Raw genomic sequence first — 19,580 nt, forward strand, 5'->3', positions numbered from 1 at the left:
CCTGGATTCAGACTAGCCTGACCACAGGCCCCTCTCTCACAAGCTCCAGCTGGGCCACGGGTGAGTGGGAACTGCGGGCGAGGGGGAGCTTTGAGTACAGCTTCTGCCTAAAGGTTTAGTGACAGCCAAGTCATCACTGCCTGGGGAGGGTCTTCATCTGTGTTCCCAGTGGACACAGGGCCTGGCACTGAGTATGCACCCAGGAAGGGTTAACCCTCACCCTACCCCTTCCCTAAAGCGGCACTTAGTGGGCTAATGGAAGTGATCCAGCTCTTCCAGGAGCTACCAGCAGAGGGAGCCCGCGTCTCACAAGTGAAAAGGGCAGGCTCAGTAGGGAGGGCTGGATTCCGAACTTTCATTTTAATTTTTTAAAAAATTTTTGAGACAGAGTCTCGCTCTGTCTCCCAGGCTGGAGTGCAGTGGCACAATCTCGGCTCGCTGCAGCCTCCGCTCCCCGGGTTCAAGCGATTCTCCTGCCTCAGCCTCCTGAGTAGCTGGGATTATAGGCATGCACCACCATGCCCGGCTCATTTTTGTATTTTTAGTAGAGACGGGTTTTTGCCATGTTGGCCAGGCTGGTCTCGAACTCCAGACCTCAGGTGATCCACCCACCTAAGCCTCCCAAAGTGCTGGGATTACAGGCGTGCGCCACCGTGCCCGGCCTGAACTTTTTGAAGTCAACCCTTCTCTTTCAGAGAACAGGACCCAAGACACCACTCCCTTCCTCAAGGATAACCCCTACACACCCCACCTCAGGAAGAGAGGCAGAGTCAGTCTCCCCTGGGGGGACTGGGAGTCAGACAGGTACTGTCAGGGTGGAAATGAGAAACTGGGCCCCCTTGCCCAGCCTGGTCTCCAGAAAGGCCCAGCTAGTGGCTCCCGGCCCTCACTTCCCACACCACCTACTCCCAAGACAGCCTGCCCAGGGCGAGAAGACACAGCCACAGGGACAAGGGGCTTCCAGCCCAGCTGAGAACACAGCTCTTTGCCCCTGACCTCCAGCCTCTTCTTCCCCTTGTTCCTTTCCCTTAGAGGACAGCTTTATGGACTCCCCAGCTGACCTGTTATAACTGCACCCCCAGAGCAGCTCCTCAAGAAGCTCTCACCCTCTGTGCCCAGACCCTGGGGCAACTCCCCTGTACCTTTTTTATTGGATCCGAGTCTAGGACTGGCCCCAGGTGCCACAAAGGGTGGAAGATGCTGGGTAAGAACTCTGTACCCAGTTGAGAGATCTGACTGCCACTCCAACGAAGTCCCCAGCTAGCCGTGTGGCCTCAACAAGTCACTGGGCCACCTCAATCCTGTTTCTTTATCTGCCAAAATGGGGCTAAGTCTTGCTTATTTACTTCACTTGGCTGTTGAAAGATGAAACAAGATAATGCTCGTAAAATGGTCTGAGGAAATATGAAGCTTTGCAGAAGTTTCAGACCGACCAGAACTGCCATTTTCAGAGCGGCGGAGGCACCGGGTCAGAGCCGCTTGAGGACTATGCTGGGCAGACAGGGTCGAGACAGGTGATCTCGCCGCTCCTGCCGCGTGCTTCCTACAGGCCTCAGCCTCCTTTTGCAATAAAATGACCCAGATGCTGCAGGCTGGCAGCTCCATCTCAGGTTTCAGTGCAGGTTTATTTCAGTTTTATATTTTATTCCAGGCAAGTGCTTATTACATGGATAGTATTCATGTCTCGGTAACTAAAGTCTCGGAGCATGAACAGCCACTAGGATACAGTTCAATAGTAAAAATACAGTATGTACAAAATTAGGGTTTTTGTAGTTTTTGTTGTTTTTTTTTTTTTTCCACACAGCAGATGTATCCAAACACATAAAAATCTCTACAGTCTGGGGTCGCTACAGTTTATATTTCAGGAAACAGAGACACAGTGGCCGAGTCCTCACTGTAAACAAGGGCCACCTCTGGGGGTTGGGGGTGGGACCCTGGGATGGGGGGAGAAGCAGCTGTTTCTGGAGAGAAGGGGTCATGGTGACCCCAGTTCCCCTCCAGGCATTCCCTGCCTTCTTTGGCCCCCCAAGGAACCAACCTCCCCCTCTCCCCGAGGTAAGGACTCCCAGCCAGTGAGCCACTCTGAACATCAAAAGGTAAAACACCCATGAGAGGTAAGATGTGTGCGCGTGTATGTGTGTGTGCGCGTGCATACGCACGTGTGTGTGTGTGTGTGTGTCCCAGGCTGGAAGGGCTAAGGAGGGAGGGCCAGGCGGTCCCACAGGGTGAGGACAGATGTGGTCCCGACAGCTCTCAGGGGGAGATGCCCAAGGAAGGGCTGGGTGGTGGCTGCCCACTTGGGCACACAGCATCACAGCGTTCACAAACGACAACAAGAACAACAGCAACACCCATCGTCACCAATCTGGACATAGTCATTCGGCACTAGATTTGCAGGCCCCCATTGCTGGGGGACAGGGACGGGGAGGGGCAGCGGGTGGATGATGAGGTATCTGTGCAGGCCCGGGGGCCACTGGCCTCAGGATGCAGGGAGAGGCGGGCAGGCTGAGGGGAGGGGCGAGCTCCACGACGCTGCTAACTGCCCCGTGGGTCACGCCTGCCATTGCTGTCACAATGGGAATAGCAAAGCTGGCTCTCCCAAAGCCAGGGGGTCTGGCGGAGGTGGCTGTGCTGGGGTGGGTACAGGGCTCAGCCTCTGAGGGTGGTGACCTGGTTTGTAACTGTCCCTTTACCCACAGCAGGAGAGAGAAATAAGGAAACAGTCCCTGGGAGGTGTCCAGGACCAGGAGGGAACGGGAAGGGAATTCTTAGGCATCTAAGGATTCTTTATTTCAAGAGAAAATCTATTCAAGACCTTTGCTGACCTCCTCTGTGCCTGCAGGGCACTCCAGGAAATCCTCAACTCTGTCCCCTCCCTCCTGGCCCCCTCGCTGGCCCAGGCCCCTGCCCCAGCCCATCAGTATGAACTTCACATCCAGGGACACTGGCTTCCTCCCGCTACACTGAAAGGCCACTGGTGAGTGTGTGTCCAGGTGGGGAGCCGAGCGTGTCTGACACAAAGCCACTTGTAATAAACATCCACATACAAGGAAAGGCCAAAGCAGGCTGCCCAGAGGCAGAGAAAGCTGCATCCTAACACAGAGCCCCTGATTCCTCCCCGTTCCACACTCAGCCCTGTCCTTGACCCAACCAAGGACCTCTTCTCAGAGAAAGGTGGTGCTGCTCAGCAGCTCCCCGGGGAGGGCCCAATCAAAAGTGTCCCCTGGAGAAGCGGGGTGTTGAGGGGATGGGAGGACAGAGGCAAAGGAGCTGGAGCAGAAGCAGCAGCCCTAGCTCCGGCCCTCTGTTCTGTATAGGTCCCAGGGTTGGTCTGGGGACAGGCTTAGGGCTTGGCTAAGCCGCTGGGTTTTTACCTTCCTGATGTCTCAACGATGTGGCTTCTATGCTCCTGGAAACAAGACCAGATGCTGGCCCATGTCTCCCAAACTGCAGGAGGCACCCAAACCCACAGGCCGCCAGGCCCACCTGTCCCTTGGAGGAGTGCCCAGCACTCAGCAGAGGTCAGAGATCAGGGGCTGAACGCAGGACAGCGCCCCTCTTTGCTGCCTTCTGGAAGCCAAGAGCCAAGCCCAGGGCTGGGGACTGGGGACAGAGGCCCAGTGGCTCTCCTCCCATCCAGACCCAGGCTGCAGGGCACGGGGAAGGGGGCAGGACAACCGAGGCCCTCCTGAGGTCCACAGCCCAGTGGCAGGCATTGGGTTGAGGGCACAGGAAGCTTGGCAGTGGCTGGGTTTGGTTTATTGTTGGTAGAGAATCATTTTAAGTAGTTTCTAAGGTAACAAATCACAGTGACTGCAACCGGGTCAGAGAGCCCCAGGCTGGGGCTCCACCTGTCCAGGTGGGACTCCAGACCAGCCACTTCCTATGATCTGTCACCTGTGCTCAGAGCAGGGCCCCTTATCACCCCAGTCCGCAGCTTTCTGGGCCAGATGGCTTCAGTTCTGCTTCCCCCATTTCCCCTCCAAAGGCCTGGGAAGAGAACACTGAGGCTCCGGAGGAAAGCCAGGGGCCTGGGCCACCTCACCAGACAGCAATAGCAGCAGCAGCACAGGAAGGCGGGGCAGGGCGGGGGAGAAGTCAGGGAGCGTGACGTCCACATCGCACTGATTTCCCAGGGTAGGGAGGGGAAGCAGGAGCGGCACTGGAGCTGGCACTGGGCCGGACAGGTGGCACATTCCATCAGAGTCTCGCATTTTCTCAGAGTCATCTTACCAAGTCCTAGTGCAGCAGGGTGGCCCCCTGCCCTGTGCCCAACTCCCTGGGTGACCGTTCCCTCCCTTGGCTCAGAGTCTTTGCACCCCTTTCCCCTAGGAGGCCTGGGGGTGGTGGGGGGCTGGCCTGGGCCTGGCTGGAATGTGTGGAGCTGGTGGGTGAGAGTGGGGGCCAGGTCCCCCTCCCTGTCCCCACTGGGGGCCTCTGAGTGGCCTCGTCCTCAAGCCAGCTTGAGCGTGCTGACTGGGAAGGAGGGCATGGTGACCATGGTCACAGGATTGAGCACGGTCTGGCCCACCAGCTGGGGGTGGTGCACCACCTGAGCCCCCACGGCCGGCTTCGCCATGACAGTAGCCGGGGGCCCCAGGCCGGCTGTGCCGTTCACTTGCTGGTGCGAGAGGGTGTGGGCGATGTGGCTCACTGCCACGGGCTGGCTCACTGCCACGGGCTGCGGGTACAAGGGCAGCTGGGAGCCCAGGTGGGCCACATGGTTGAGGGTGGCAGGGTGCACGGTGATGTGCCCAATGGGGGGTGTGGCAGGCGCCAGCTGCACCGCAGGGCTGGGGGCCGAGGGGGCGATGTGGGCGATGTGCTTGCCGCCTGGCCCCTGCAGAACGTGGTTCACAGTCTGGATGACTGAAGCGTGAGTGGTGGCTGTGTGGGCGATGACCGTGGAGCCACCCCCAGCCGTCGCCACCAGATGGGCTGGAGCTGGCACCAGTGTCTGGGCAGGGGCAGCTGGTGGGGGAGGAGGGGCTGGCAGAGGGGTCTTCTGCTGTGGCTGCTGCTGCTGCACGGGGAGGTGAGCAGGAGATAGGGCCACAGAGTGGGGGTGAGGGTGTGGGTGTGGAGGCAGAGGCGCAGGGGTGGTGCTGGGGGGTGGCAGGGTGGACTTCAGCAGCTCCGGCTGGGGACGATGGCTCAGCTTAGGTGGGCCCAGGCCCGCCCGGTCCTCCTCCATATCCTCGTCTATGTTGTCCTCACCCTCTGTGGGGAACATGGGGCAGGGAGCAGGTCAGAAGGGCGGGGAAGCAAGTGGCTGGAGGCGTAGATGCTCGGGGGGGCGTGGGAATGTGATGGGGCTGGGGCCAGGGCCATCTTTTCTAGCAGGCAAGAGCCTGGCCAGGGAGGCTGGAATTTGAGGTGTAACATCTGAGGGCTGTGGGGCCAGCGTGGGGGCTGGGGCTCACCAGAGGCGGTGGAGGTGGAGGCCTGGTCATCCTCGGGCTGGCCCGTCTGCCGCAGCACACGGTCAATCTCCAGTACGTCCATCCACTGACTCAGCTCGTGCTTGAGCTCTGCCAGCCGCTGCTGCGTGGCAATCTTCTCCCGTGCCAGCCGCTCCATTTCATGCTCATATTCTTTCTCCTTCCTCTTCAGGGACTGGCGCAGAGTAAGGGACAGCAGAACACCCTGAGCAGCAGCCTTGGGGCCCAAAGCCCCCACAAACCTCTCCCTATCAGCTGGCCCACAGAGAAAGTCTGTGGCAACCAGCAGGCCCAGCCTGACGGGGGCTGCTGGAGACCGCACCCGTTGTGGTCCATGCCCCTGCCCAGCGAGGCCCAGCGTCCCAAGGAGTGTGGGCTCTTGGGACAGGCACCACTGAAGCAAGCTCAACCAGGTGTGCGGGTCCTTCCCTGTCCTCCACAATTCGTCCTCAGGGGCTTCTCCACCTCTCGCCCCATCCCTCCTCCAGCAGCCTCTTCACTTTGCACACTTCTGCCGCGAGCTACCCTCTGCAGAACCCCAGGATCCTGTGCTTCCACCTCACCGTTCACCTGTCTCCCTGGTAACTTCAACATCCTTGCAGAATGACCCACTAGGCAGTGATACAACCTCGCCCCGTCTCATCTCCAGGACTCGCCTCCCTCCTGGCTGCTGGTCCGCACCTGCTCCCCGACCTCCTGGGCGACTCTCCACTGTGCCCGCCTGTGACGCTTCTCAACGAGGCTCCACTTACATGTTGCTCCCCATCGCCCTGCCCACTGCCCTTCAGACGCCCTGGGCTGAACAACCCCCAAGCCTAGGAACGTGCCCCCCGTACTTGGGCTAAACAGGTACACCTGTACTTGGGCTAAACTGATCCATGAGAAACGGCTGTTGCGTCCCATGACCCAGCTCTCCTCCACACTCAAAGTCTTTCCGGTGCTCCAACCCGACACTTCATCAGTCCCACTCTTGCAAGTCTCACAGGCCTCCCCGCTGGCAGCTTTTCGCCCAGGCACGTCATGACCAATGTGTCCACCAGGCAACGCTGACACACGTGTCCTTGCTACCTCCCGAGTCCCTTTCTTGGCCTGCTCTCGAGCTCCTAGCTTCCCAGGCTTACTGATCATGTCCAGGTGCAGGGCCCGCAAGCTTTGCACACACACAACTCACCAGCCCGCCTTGGTTTTCCTCTCTGACCCCGTCTGCCCTCATCACACACAGATCCTCCTCCCTTTACCCCCTAGATCTTATCTGCCCGTGCTCCAAGACCACATCTGAGCCCCTGCCTCCCCCACTGTCCTTCTGTCTCCCACATCCGCCTGCCTCCAAGCCCTTCTGGGCACCGCACCGTTTTTTTCGAGACTGGTTTGGATTTGGGGTGGGTTTTGGTTATACTGCCCTCCCCCACTCTCCCTCAATTTCTTTTTTACTGTTTGTTTTTTTCAAACAGAGTTTCGCTCTTGTTGCCCAGGCTGGAGTGCAGTGGCATGATCTCGGCTCACCGCAATCTCTGCCTCCCAGGTTCAAGCGATTCTCCTGCCTCAGCCTCCTGAGTAGCTGGGATTACAGGCATGTGCCACCACACCCGGCTAATTTTATATTTGTAGTAGAGACAGGGTTTCTCCATGTTGGTCAGGCTGGTCTCGAATTCCCGACCTCAGGTGATCTGCCCGCCTCGGCCTTCCAAAGTGCTGGGATTACAGGCATGAGCCACCGTGCCCGGCCTACTAGTGTTTTATCTTTGATTCTCCGTCAGCCCTCACCCCTGGTTCTCGCCTTTCTTGATCAACACCTTTTCTTGCCTCTGTCCCCCTTCTCTCCCTGTATCTCTCACTCCCCTCCAACCTGGGGGACAGTGGTGTGCAGGAGGAACCATAGGCCTGAGAGTCCATCTGCACTCCTTCCTGGAGCCCAGAGGCAGGAGAAGGGGGTGGCGTCTCCAGCCCCCTGGCACTGAGGAAAAATGGGGCTCCTCTCACTCCACCCTTCCCTTCCTTCCCTGCACCAGGACTGGGCCACTTCTGGGTGGGGCGGTGGGTCCCAGATTGGCTCACACTGAGAATGTATGAACTGCAAACAAAATTTCTATTAAGTTTTCTGTCTCAAAAAAAAAAAGCAGGGGGATGAAGAAAAGAGCCCCATCTGCCTGGGCAGTAAATACGAGGCTGAAAGATAGGACTTCATCAGGAACCGGCTCATACAAAGTCTCTCACATATATATGTTTTGTCTTTCCGCCTCAACACACACTGTCCCTGTCCAAGCTGTGAATGAAGGTGAGGATGGCTGCGTAGTCCGTTTAAATCCCAGAGCCCATGGGCGGCCAGGAAGAGCTATGTGCAGGGTGCTTACTCAGCCCCAGGGGAAGGATCTGGAAGGGTGCTGTCCCGACTCCTGGTGACCATGTTCCTTCCCACCTCTGTCCTTTCTCTTCCCTGCATCACAGGGAGAATCACAGTAACCCATTAGACCCAGGTTTCCCTTCTTTCATCCCCTAGGGCGGGGGACCCCACACCCCAGGTACTGGTCCATGGCCTGTCAGGAACAGGGCCGCATGCAGGAGGTGAGCAGCGATGGCGCTCTGATCCTGTCACATCAGTGGGACGTTCGGTTCTCACAGAAGCAGGAGCCCTCCTGTGAACTGTGCACACCAGGAGTCTAGGTTTTGTGTGCTCCTTAGGAGAGTCTGACTAATGCCTGATGATGGGAGGTGGAACACTTCCATCCCGAAACCAGCCCCGCCCTCCCTCCCCCATGGAAAAATGGTCTTCCAGGAAACTACTCCCTGTTGCCAAAAAGGTTGGGGATCGCTGCGCTAGGAGCAGTTTTGCTGTTTTGTAGCAGCTTTTTCTGACCAGGCCTGGCAAAGTCTCCAACCCCACCCACCAGTGAGGCCAGCTTCCCACACCCCCTCCTGCATACATTTCTGCCCTCACCAGTGACAGATGTCTCTAACCATTAGTGCCAGCAACACATAACCCAGGTAGAACCGTGCTCTGTACTGGCCTGAAACCTGGCAGCTTGACACTTCAGTTGCCAGTCCCAGGCCACACACAGCCCTCCCTCATTCTGGCTTTAACAGTTTCTCCCCATTTTCTGCTAGAAGATAGGAGGAAACTCCCTTTCCCCCTACACACACACCTGTGTGGCTTTTCTTTTTTTGGAGACAGAGTCCCGCTCTGTCATCCAGGCTGGAGCGCAGTGGCATGATCTCGGCTCACTGCAACCTCTGCCTCCCGGGTTCAAGCGATTCTCCTGCCTCAGCCTCCCGAGTAGCTGGGATTACAGGCATGTGCCACCAGGCAGGACTAATTTTTGTATTTTTAGTAGAGACAGAATTTCGCCATGTTGGCCAGGATGGTCTTGAACTCCTGACCTCAGGTGATCCACCCGCCTCGGCCTCCCAAAGTGCTGGGATGACAGGCGTGAGCCATCGTGCCCAGCCTGTGTGTGGCTTTTCACCTGGCTCTGAGGCTCCAACAAGGGGCCCTAAGTGAGTCAGCTCTCACTTGAACCTGGCTGCTGGGGGCTGGAAGCAGCAGTCCTGAACTCAACCCACCTGTGGGTAGGATATAGTTCTGCGCCAGGGAGTGACATGGGTCAAAAGCTTCCTTTTCTCACCTAGTCCAGTTCTTCACAGGACTAGAGGCCCCTGCAAGGTTTCCCCAAGGTCTAACTTTAACCCACATTGCTTCATTCTAAACCCATTTCCTTTCTGTGACTACCTGGATGCACGGTTTGGTGCCTGTTTTTCTTGTCTCTGTCCACTGTACTGTGGCTGTCTTCAAACCTTTGACCACCTCCAAGCCACTCCGGATTCTGGCCGGGCACCACTGCCTTCTTCCCGCAGCTTCCTGCTCTCAGCAAACAACCAAAGCCCCCAGTCTATACAGCCCCACTGGTCTCTCCAGGACCAGCTCTTGATTCTGCCTGTCCCTGAGTGACACCCTCCTGACCATGTTTGTGTTTGTTCTTAGACACAGAGGTCTCACTCTGTAGCCCAGGCTATCCTCGAACTCCCTGGGCTCAAGCGCTCTTACTGCCTTGGCCTCCGGAGTAGCGTAAAGGGGACTCAGGTGCAAGCCACCGTGCCTAACTTTTATTTCCAAAAAGCATCCTGTTCCCTCCTGCTGGAGAAACTGGGCTGCCCCTGGGCTCTTGGCCTCCACTTTGCTCCGTGCCACCCAGACTTATCCTGCAGGTCTCAGCTCAAAGGTCCTTTCCTCAGGAACAACTATCCTCCCTCCCCAGAACAGATCCCGCCGCCCGGTCCCTATTATGCCCATACGGCCGTCTTCTGTAGAATGACTTGTTCATCATCTGCCACAAGACCCAGCCTGGGAGGGTGGAGACCCAGGCTTTTTTACTTGTTCGCCACCATTCGCCCAGAAGCAGAGACTTCGCTAAAAGCACCTCAATGAATAAATGAGTAAATGGTTTGTAGACAGGCCTTTTGAGTTTCCTGCTTCTGTAACCAACACCAGAATGGGTGTCCCTTCTGGACAGCCTGAGTGAGGCCCACCCCGGCTCCTACTTCACCGGGCCCAGCTCCTCAAGAGCTTCCTTCTGCGGCTGCCGCTGAGTCTCCTTCCGATTCATTTCCAAACCCACACGTTACGCAAGGCGCCCTCTGCAAGTAGTATCTGCAAAGAGGAACTCGCCATGCTGTCCTTTCTATTTCTCAAAAATAATAGCTAAGCAAATGTCGGGAGTGCAGCGAAGTGTCTGCATGAACACCCTCAGCCAGCCCTGCGACTAAACTACAACCAAGCCCACGTTCTGCAAAACCATTGCAGAAATAAGCCACCGGCCTGTCGCGGCCTCCGGGGCCCTCTCCCGCTCGGCGCCCCGAGGCCCCACCCCGAAGCACGCGCGCACCCACGCGGCCGCGGCTTCCCTGCGTCACCCTCGCCGGCTGCACCGCCCTCCGCGACTCGAGAGCACCGCCCCCGCCCGCTGCGGCCAATCCGCGAACCCGGCCCCGCCCCTCCCGGCTGCCCGGAAGCGGTCTGGAGGCGCGCCAGCCCCGCCCCCCGGCCGGGGTTGGGGGGCGGCGGGCGGAAGGGCGCGTTCGCGGGAGGCTGGGAGGGAGCTGCCCGCCTGCAGCAGTCGCGAAGCAGCGCCTCAGCCCCTCCCTCAGCAAGTCAGGCTTCGGTTACCTCAGGGCTGTGACCCCGCGGTCGAGGCCGGGGGAGGGGCGGCGCCCCGCGGCTGGCTCCTCGCGCGCTGGACCCTCCTCGCCACCCCTCCCACGGGCCCCGTGACGCCGCGCCGCCCCCGGAGCTTCCTCAGAGGGTGGACAGGGAGAGTCCCGGCTCGCCGCCCACCCCCCAACGCGGGCTGGGAGCCCCACGTCCCTCCATCCCCAACAGCTCCGCGTCTCCGCGGCCGCCAGCCCATCCCCCACAGTCTCCGGCCCGGCGCGCGGAAGCCCCGCCGGTTTCCAGGGAAACCGAAGCTCAGGCCGCCATGGCAACTGCCTGACGTGGCGGCGCCCCCGGCCGCAGCACTGCAGAGGGAGCGACGCCCAAAGGGAGGGGACGCGCAGCCGGGAGGGCCCCGAAAAAAGGGACACCCCCTCTTCCTAGCCCAGGAGGAAGGAAAGCGTGACGTGTTTCAGGCTCGGCGGCCCCGGGGCTGTTTGCCGCCCAGTCAAATCGCAGTTTTTCCCCGCCCCAGGCGTAACCCCACACACGGGCCCTGGCGCCTCCACGCGCGCTCCGAAAGGACCTTCCTCCTTCGGGGTACACGGTGCTCCGCCCGCGCCGCAGCGTGCACGGGGACCACGCCCAACCCTCCCCGCAAATAGCTACAGACATTCGGGCGGAATCTGGGCTCCCGCCCAGGCTCTGCGGCCGGGGAGGAGGCGCCGGGCCGCCCCATGCCCTTCCCTCCCGCGGCTGCACCAACACGCGCGAACGGGAGCCGCCACCGGGACTCGCACCAGGCGTCACGGCGCGCGCCTCACGGCCCCGGGGACACCAAGGCTGCGGGGGCTAGGGAGCGGCGCGGGAGGGGAGCCGCGCCCTCCTCTGCGCACGCGCGTCCTCCCGGGCAGGGAGCCCCGCTGACGTCAGCCGGGCCATGTGCTCAGCGCCCGCGTGGAGGCGGGAGGGAGGCGCGGGGGAGCCGCCGGGGCGTGAGGGCGGGGCGGGGCGCGGCCGGGGGAGGGGCGGCAGAGGGAGGGCGGGGGAAGCTGCGCGACGCCGGCCTCCGGGCCCCATACCTGGATGTACCGCAGCGCCGTCCGCAGCACGCTCAGATTGGACGTCTTCTTGTCATCCACGTTGGGGATGTTCCGCTTCAGGGTCTCAAAGCACTCTTTCAGATGGGCCCTCCTGGAGAGAGGGGCGAGCGCCGGTCAGCGGTGCCTGGGGCGGGGCTGGGGCGGGGGGGAGAGGCAGGACCCGGGGAAGCTGGGGCCGAGGGCCGCCGGGGCCCGGGCCACACGCGAGCGCACGCACGCGCGCGCACACACACACACACACCTGTTCTTCTCCAATTTGTTGTGGACTTCTCTGGTTCCGATCCTGAAACCCAGACAGATAGGAGGCTCAGGGAGGAGGACTCGATTAGACCGCCTTCCTGACCTGCGCCGCCACCCCCAAAATTGCCACAGGCTGTTTGTCCCCAACATTGTCTTAAAGCAGAATGGGAGATGTTCGCCCTGTGCCATGCTGCGCCCACCCTCTGGAGGGCACATCTGTGCTCATCATCACAACTCCTGTCACCCTCCGTCCCACCAGGAGGGAACCAGGAGGGCTCCTGGGACTCAGAAGCAGCCGGTTGACCCCAGCCCTCACCCAAGAGGCCCATACTCTGTCCAGAGGCCTGGGAATACCATAAGCCTCAGCCTCGGAGTGCGTTAGAAAACACAGAAGCCTGGGAACAGGGGGCAATGGGACATTCTTTCCCAGGATAGAGATGGGCACAGTGAGCACGTGTTCAAATACAGGGGGCACTTCTAAGCTGGGGAGGCAGGACACACCTCTGAAGCCCCAGCCGGGGAGGGCACCTTGTCTCGCACACAGCCCAGGGGATGGGCAGCTCTCCTATCCCCCACCAGCCCGACCCTGCCACACCCCACTCACCCCCCGGGCCTCTTCTTCTGTTCACTGGATTTGACTTCTTCAGCTGGTGCCAACTTCAGGGTCCCAAGCGTGGGTGGGGGTGGCTGCTGGGGGGCCAGCTGAGGCTGGACTCCAGGGTGTGGCGCTATGGTCAGGATGGGCGTGGGGAGGGGCTGCAAAGGCTTGGGGCTGCCAGTGGGTGGAATGGTGGTCTTCGAGTCCGGCAGTAGGGGAGCAGGGGTGGGCACCTGCGGCCTGCTCGGCAGGGGGGCAGGCTCCTTAATGCTGAGTCCAGGGGTGCTAACCAGGGCTGGCTGACGAGGTGCCAGGGGCAGAGGCTGGGCTGCCGGGGGCAAGGGTGGGGGTGGGGGTAGAGGCTGAGGGGAGTTCGTCACCACAGGGATAGGAATGACAGTCAGTGGGGCAGGGGTGGCAAGTGGGGGTGGGGGTGCCGGCGGGGGAGCCGGCGGAGACAGAGGCAGGGGTGGTGCCTCCATGCGGGGTTCCTCCACAGGAAGGGCATGTGCCAGCCTGGCCAGGCTATTGGCCTTCTTCTGTTCCTGCTCCCGCTCCTGCTCCAAGCGAAGCCGCTCCTGCTCCTCTACACAGAGAGAACACAAGGGGGGGTCTCAGCGGGGCCCCAGAACTCCAGCCCTAACGCGTCCTCTGACCCTAGCCCAGTCAGTACTCAGTGACACCCCTGCTCAGCGAGAGACACCACAAATAGCCTACCAGCCCAGCCAGGCACGGGGGAAAGTGCCGGGGCCACAGCAGTGAACAAATCGAACAGACCTGTTCCCCGCCACCAGGGAACAGGAGGACAGTCACGGGGGCGGACAGTCCGGGCTGCGGGCAGGACAGGCGGCCCTGGAAGGGTGGAGCAGAGCTGTCAGAGGGTGCTGCAGGCCACCTGCCAGCCTGCAGGGTGAGGAAGAGGGCGGGTGAGGGCAGCGAGCGTCAGGGGCCACAGGGCCGAGGTGGGAGAGGCAGGCAGAGGCCCAGCCACCCAAGACTTCACACCAGAGAAGCGGGTGTGCTAACAGATCCCAGCTTCCGTGGAAGGCCTTTAACAATGTTTACCAAGCACTTTCTAGAGGGCAGGCAGTGCCTGCATGGCACAGATAAAGTCAGTGAAGCTCAGGGAGCAAAGTGATTTGCTGCAGGTCCCACAGCAAGCCTCCTGACCCCTGGAGGATACTTGCTGTGCTCACAAGGAAGTGCTGACAGTCCCTGGATCCTCACAAGAGCCCCAAGTCACATCACTGGCAGGACAGGGACATCACCCTCACTTCACACATGTGGAAACAGCCCAGCACTCCTGACTCCGAGGCTAGGTCCCAATGCCTGTTTTCCTCAGGGCCCATTCAACAAACACACTTACTCCCGCTCTGACCCTTCTCGTGTTATAACTCATTTTTCCCAAATCCTCAACATCCCCACCACCACCAGCAGCAGCAGCAGCGCCAGCATGTCCTGTTCTTCAGACCTAAAGCATCCTCTGACATCCTCAGTGACACCCCGCTCAACCTGAGACAATACAAATACCCAACCAGTCCAGCCAGGCACCGGGGAAAGTGCACCTGCCTTGGTTCTGGGTGAGAGAGGGCAGCTGAGGAGGAGGAGGTACAGCAGCGACCATTTCTCCCAAACAAGAAGGGGCTGGGCTCTTCAATGGGGGCTGAGCAGGGCAGTGCACCCCACCACCCGCTCAGCATCTCTGCTGAAAGCCCAGCAGGAAGGCAAGGCCCACTCAGGAGCTGGCTGCCTACAGGTGAAGGGGAGGCACCTCCATCTCCCGCTTGCCTCGTCCTCTCACAGGCCCCAGCATTCTGGTTCCCTGGCTACGGGGCTGGCCCGGGCCCTTGGAGTCTGCAGCCCCCAGGCCAGGGAGCCGCCGGGACAAGCAGCCCTCTCCTCTGGCCCCGGACGCCCTCCCCGCTCCGCTGACGAACGCAGCTGACAGACCGGGCTGGTGGACACGCCCCAAACACCCGGGCAAGGGGTGGCGCGGGGGACTGGAGTCGCCTAAGGACCCCTGGGGAGGAGCGCACCCACCTCCCACACTCTCACTGGCTCAGGCGCCCCAGAAAACCTGAGGCCTCAGGCCCTTTGGCCAATCAACAACTGGAGTGTGAGCCAGGCCTGCTCCCAGCCCCGCCCTCCCGCAGAGGGAAGAGGCCGAGGAGGAAGCGAAGGGGGAAGCGTCCTGGGAGTGGAAGCCTCAGTGGTTTCCCAGCAGCCGGAGTTCAGGGGCTGGGCCAGCCAGCGGGCCTCTTCCAGATCTCCCTAGCCCTTCGGGAAGAGGCGATGCCAGGCCGCTGCAGGCCTGCTCCAGTGCGGGGAGGCCTTAGGTTACGCCCGGGAGAAAACCAGCTCTGCGCTCCCGCTTCCCACAGACCGCAGTGGCCAAGCAGCCTGCTGAGTTCCAGTGACAGGGCCCTTGTCAGTCGGGCACAGCCCCAGTTGTCCCCAGCCCCTTCCCCTACCCCAAGACAAGGCTCTGGATCCCAGGGCCTAACACAGCCCCCGCCTCCATTCCTTTGGCTGACACAGACTTAACTTTTCATTGGCCTTGAGACGTGGGCTCCACTCTCTATAGGCAGAGGAACAATCAGGGCCCTCCCTGAGTCACAAGGACAGGTGGGACCCTAGAGTGCAAGCCAACCCCCATTCCCCATATTTTAAGGCAACCCCAAAGCTCACCTGGGAGGTAGCAACCTCCTTCTCACCTACCCTCTCTCACCCAGAACCAGGCCGGTCCCTCACAGGTGCCAGGAAGGACCCAGTTACACCTGGAGCAGCATGAAAAAGCTCCACAGGTGGTGAGGAAGAGGAGCTGCCCCCGGCCAGATCCAGCCCACCAGAGCTTCCTGTCCCTTCCCACCCAGCGGCAACCCTCTCCCTGTGCACTGGAGAACCACCAAACTGGTGGTGGCTGGTGCTCCCTCAGGAGCACCCTGCGCTTAGGCTCTTTAAAAGAATGTTCTGCACGTCCACCAGACAGGGTGTGCCCTCTCACATGCTTCCCTGGGCTCCACCCAGAGGCTGCCCCCAAAGAATTTAGCATGCCCCTCTGCAGTGACCCAGGGGCCAAGGCTTCAGCCCACAGTCAAAAGCATGGGCAGCGTGCTCCCTTCAACCTTCCCAAGTGACTGGCCCAGGCGCTCTGCAGGCACAGGGCTAGGGGTGGAGGAGCCCACATTGGTGGGCCCCAGCAGCCACGGGAATTCTCCCATCTGCACACTAAAGAGGGGGCTTGCTGCCTAAGGCAGGCCCAGGGTAAGCCTTGGAGAGTTGGTCAGGAGCCTCTGGACACTCCAACCAACTCCCTCCAAATAAGGCAGAAGAGTTGCATCTGAGCCACCTCTATGAACACTAGGAATGACCAGGCCAGGCCTTCCCGCTGAGCACCAGGATAGCTCTGCCCTTTCTCTTCTCTCACAGGCACACACGTCTGCAGGGTGCTCATGTGAGCAAACTGGCTGGTCTAGGTCAGAAACCCGTGCTTGCGGTTGAAAGGGAGAAAGGACAAGAGGATCCCTGTCCAGAGCTGGTCCTAGGTCCCGGGAAAGCGTTCTGGTCAGCAGGTTCACCTGCTGTGCCCTTCCTTCCATTTGTCCTGCCCCAGCTCAGAGGACAGAACCTCAAGAGGGAGAAGAAAATGAATTCTGGAGGAGAAACTGCTGGGATCGGTTCCGGACACCCGTACATGAGTTTTTGAGTAGATCTGGCTTTCCGTACCCACTCATCTCCAAAGACCTCTGACCAGCACCAAGAAGCCATGACCAGGCCGCTGAACTCGGTCTAAACACAGTGGGTACTCGAACTGCAGCGTGTTGATGGCGGCAGCAGGTGAGTCTCTCCGAACCTTGTGCACGGTCTTCCCCTGACCCCTGTGCCCAAACCTAGGACATTCTTGGTCACCAGGGGCACTCTCCACTGCTCTGGACCACCAAGGCAACAGGCGGGGAGTGTGGGCGATGTCCCCGCCCATCACTTCTGCAAAACCCAGGCATCTGAGTCTCACATATCTCCAGTGACTCTTGACCTTGAGAGGCCGGTCGCCCCGACTAGGCCGCCGGCCCCTCAGCTCCCCCGCCCCTTGCCCGCTGCCGCTCCCCGCTTCCCCCACCCCCGCCCGCCGCGGCGGCGGCACACGGCGGCGCGCGCGCACACAACACACTACTCTACCTCCTGCATGACTCATCATTGAAGCAACAATAGGCAGAGAGAAAGGAAAGGAGGGCGAAGCACTCTCCACCACAACCAACCCCGCCGGGGGATTCTAGGGGGCGGGGAGGGCACAGGAGTCTCCGGGTCCTGCACCCACACCGTTCCAGAGCCGAGGCCCTGGCAGCACCCTGGAAAAGGGAGGTCTTTCCCGCCAGCCCCTCTGCAGCACCCTGAAGCCAGGGACCACCAACAGGGCGCGTGAAGATAGGAGTCATTAGTCTCTTCCCTTTCGAGGGAGCGCCGAAGTTTGCCCTTTCTCATCCTGGGTCATTCCAGCGTGGCCCCGGGTGATGCCAGGGGGCATGGTTGGAACGTTTTGGGGGTCAGTGGAAAAATGTGAGCTCTAAATGTCTCGTCGCCCTGCGATTCTGAGCGTTTCCCTTGCCTCGGGATCAAACACAGGAGGTTAGGGGCCAGAGCCGACAGGTGAGCTCGGCTCCTCCCTCGCAGGGCAAAGGCTCTCCCTGGGAGGTGCCCAGAGGCCGGGGCCCGGGCCCAGGCCCAACCCAGCGCAAGGCCCCTTGCCAGCCCCGCCCAGGCCCCGCCCCCGGCCGAGCGCGAGGCGGTGAGGAGGGGCCGGGCCGCGCGGTCCCCAGCAGGAGTGTCCCCGGTGCACGTGGTCGGGGGCGGAGCCCGTCCACGTCACCACCCGGTGTAACCAACGGGCTCGGAACGCAGGCACACGCAACATTCCAGGCGAGAGCGGGTTTGGAACGCGCAGACACGCCACATTCCACACTGGCTAAAGCGGGGCGCAGCGAGGGGGGCCCGGGGGCTGCCCCCCCAGCGACCCGCGGGCCATTTCGCAAACGCCCAATTAGCCCGGCTTTCACCCAAACCCCGGACGCGCGGCCCAGCCCAGCTCTGGGAGGCGGGGTCAGGCGGGGCTGGCCAGGATCATAAGACACGCGATGTCATTTCATTCTGCAAAGGCCGCCTCCGCCCCAAGCGGCGCGTAGATCTGCCGGGAGCGCCCCCCGCACCCTCCCCACGGGGCCAGGGAAGCCGAAGAGCTGCTCGGCGTAGAGTAGTCCCCACCCCCACTCCGTTACACACACGCCCACTCGTGTGCTATACACACGCCCGTGTACACGTCCGTTCATCTGCTCTTCCCGAGGCTCACATCACACATCCCCCGTGCACACACGCACGCACACGCGAGCCTGCCACCCCCACGCAACACCATTCCTCACCCCACCCCCCGGCTCACACATCCTCAGTGCCACCGAGGGCTCCGCTGGCCCACGCAAAAGCAGCCCCCCACAGAAGGGGCACAGGGGTGCCAGGCAGCCGGGGTGGCGCCCGCAGGAGCCAGGTCCCTCGCAGCATGTTAATGAATTCATTAATTAATTTCACTGCCCACATCACCCCTCCCCGGGCGGCGGCTCTCGCGGGGAGCCGTGCGCTGCCAGGCTCCGTAGGCCACCCGGGAGGGGGCCCTGTCCGCGGTTTCGCGTGGGTTCGGGGACCGAGGTCACTCGCTTCCCCTTCCCCAGTGCCCCAGGGGCCCAGCCCGGCCGCTCACCACGTGCTCTCTGTTGTTGCTGCGCTTGCCATTCCAGGAAGCGGGCCGCCTCCAGTAGCGTCTCTATGCTCATCGCGCCGAGAGCTGCCGGGGGCGCGCCGGGGCCGAGGCTGCGGCCCGTGAGCCGGGCACAGGTCAGGCTGGCGGGCAGGCAGGAGGGAGGGATCACCTCCGGGGGGCGACAGGGCTGGGCGGCGCAGCGCACTCCGCAGGGAAGAACGGGGGAGCACGGGGAGAAAAATCAATGTCTCTCAAAATATTTGCAAAATATAAAATTGCAAATTTAAAAAAACGGGATGCAAAAAAAAAAAAGGCGGCACTGCCTCCCTTCTTCCCCTCCCTCTCTACCTCCCTTGCGATACCTCCCGCCCCGCGGCCCCCGGGAGTCCCGCCGACAAGAAAGGGCTTTGCAACAAGATGGCGAGGAGGCACCGACACACACAACAAGGGAAGGAGCCGCGCTGCCCCCGGCCGCCGCCCCCGCTACTACACCGGGGCCACAGCCAAAGCCCGGACCGGAGCCCCCGCCCGCAGGGCCGCGGCGTCTCGCGAAGGGAGGGGCGGGTCCTGCGCTGCTGGCCCCGCCCCCCGGATCCGGCGCGCGCACACGTGGCCCGGGCAGGGAGGGAGAGGTCCGAGCGGGGTGGGCGCGCCGCGGTTCCGCTTTCCTGCTGGCCCCGCCCCGGCTGCAAGCCACAAGTTGGGCCGGGGCGGTGCGTTTGGGTCGTTCACGACGAAATCTGTCCTGCTGGAGGGAGGGAAGGGTGAACAATTCAAGATTTAACAGAGTTCCAATCAGGATATTCCGGGTCAGGGAAACCTTGGGAATGGCAGAGACTGGCCTGACCCTGGGACTCCACGCTCCACCCACTCGCGACCTAAATCCCGCAATCGCCGGGCTGTCGCACTTCCTCCGGGATCCGCCCCTGGGCGGAGCTGCCGGCGGCTGGAGACTGTCAAGAGAACCAGCGGAGGGAGCGGAGCGGCAGTCCGGCTCCGCGTTTTGTCTCCGTTCCTCCCCCCGCAGTGCGTTCGCATCCTATTAGGCGACGTCACCGGGCCGCGGGCCAATGGGCGGACAGGACAACACGGCATGGAGCAGCTCCACATGGACACCCCGCGCCGCCAGCCTTCCGTTTAAAGGGCCAGTGTCTGCAGGTCACATTCGCGGGTGTGGATGGGGCCACTGGGCGAACCCAGGGTGGGATGCCGTAAGGGGAATCCCGCAGTGGTGCCCTGGCCTCCCCATTCCTTTTCACCACCCTCCATTTAAAACCAGGCCTTTATCTTTCTTTCCCCTAAACTCCAGTCT

General features: G+C 61.3%; 2 protein-coding genes across 6 annotated transcripts in view; one reads left to right on the forward strand and one right to left on the reverse strand.

Annotated features, from left to right (window-relative positions):
- Positions 1 to 1,479, forward strand: part of SGSM2 (small G protein signaling modulator 2) — a 47,184-nt gene extending 45,705 nt beyond the window's left edge. For all 4 annotated transcript variants that reach the window (XM_054535303.2, XM_054535305.2, XM_063717944.1 and 1 more), the window contains one exon: positions 1,033 to 1,479. In XM_054535303.2, the coding sequence (XP_054391278.2) occupies positions 1,033 to 1,070 (38 nt within the window). In that variant the 3' untranslated portion in view covers positions 1,071 to 1,479. The remainder of the gene's footprint in view (positions 1 to 1,032) is intronic.
- Positions 1,480 to 1,606: 127 nt separating this feature from the next.
- On the reverse strand, positions 1,607 to 18,753 carry MNT (MAX network transcriptional repressor). 2 transcript variants are annotated; one of them, XM_002826827.5, is made up of 6 exons: positions 18,269 to 18,753; positions 12,532 to 13,111; positions 11,929 to 11,970; positions 11,667 to 11,778; positions 5,424 to 5,616; positions 1,607 to 5,220 (listed from the first exon to the last, which is right to left on the reverse strand). In XM_002826827.5, the coding sequence occupies exons 1-6, from the start codon at positions 18,339 to 18,341 to the stop codon at positions 4,454 to 4,456; spliced, it is 1,767 nt and encodes a 588-aa protein (XP_002826873.3). In that variant the 5' UTR covers positions 18,342 to 18,753; the 3' UTR covers positions 1,607 to 4,453. The 2 variants fall into 2 exon arrangements, with proteins under 2 accessions (XP_002826873.3, XP_054391973.1); XM_054535998.2 differs by lacking the exon at positions 18,269 to 18,753 and adding an exon at positions 16,252 to 16,597.
- Between the last annotated feature and the right edge of the window lie 827 nt (positions 18,754 to 19,580).

The sequence above is a fragment of the Pongo abelii genome, chromosome 19, assembly GCF_028885655.2.
Source record: "Pongo abelii isolate AG06213 chromosome 19, NHGRI_mPonAbe1-v2.0_pri, whole genome shotgun sequence".
Lineage (NCBI taxonomy): Eukaryota > Metazoa > Chordata > Mammalia > Primates > Hominidae > Pongo > Pongo abelii.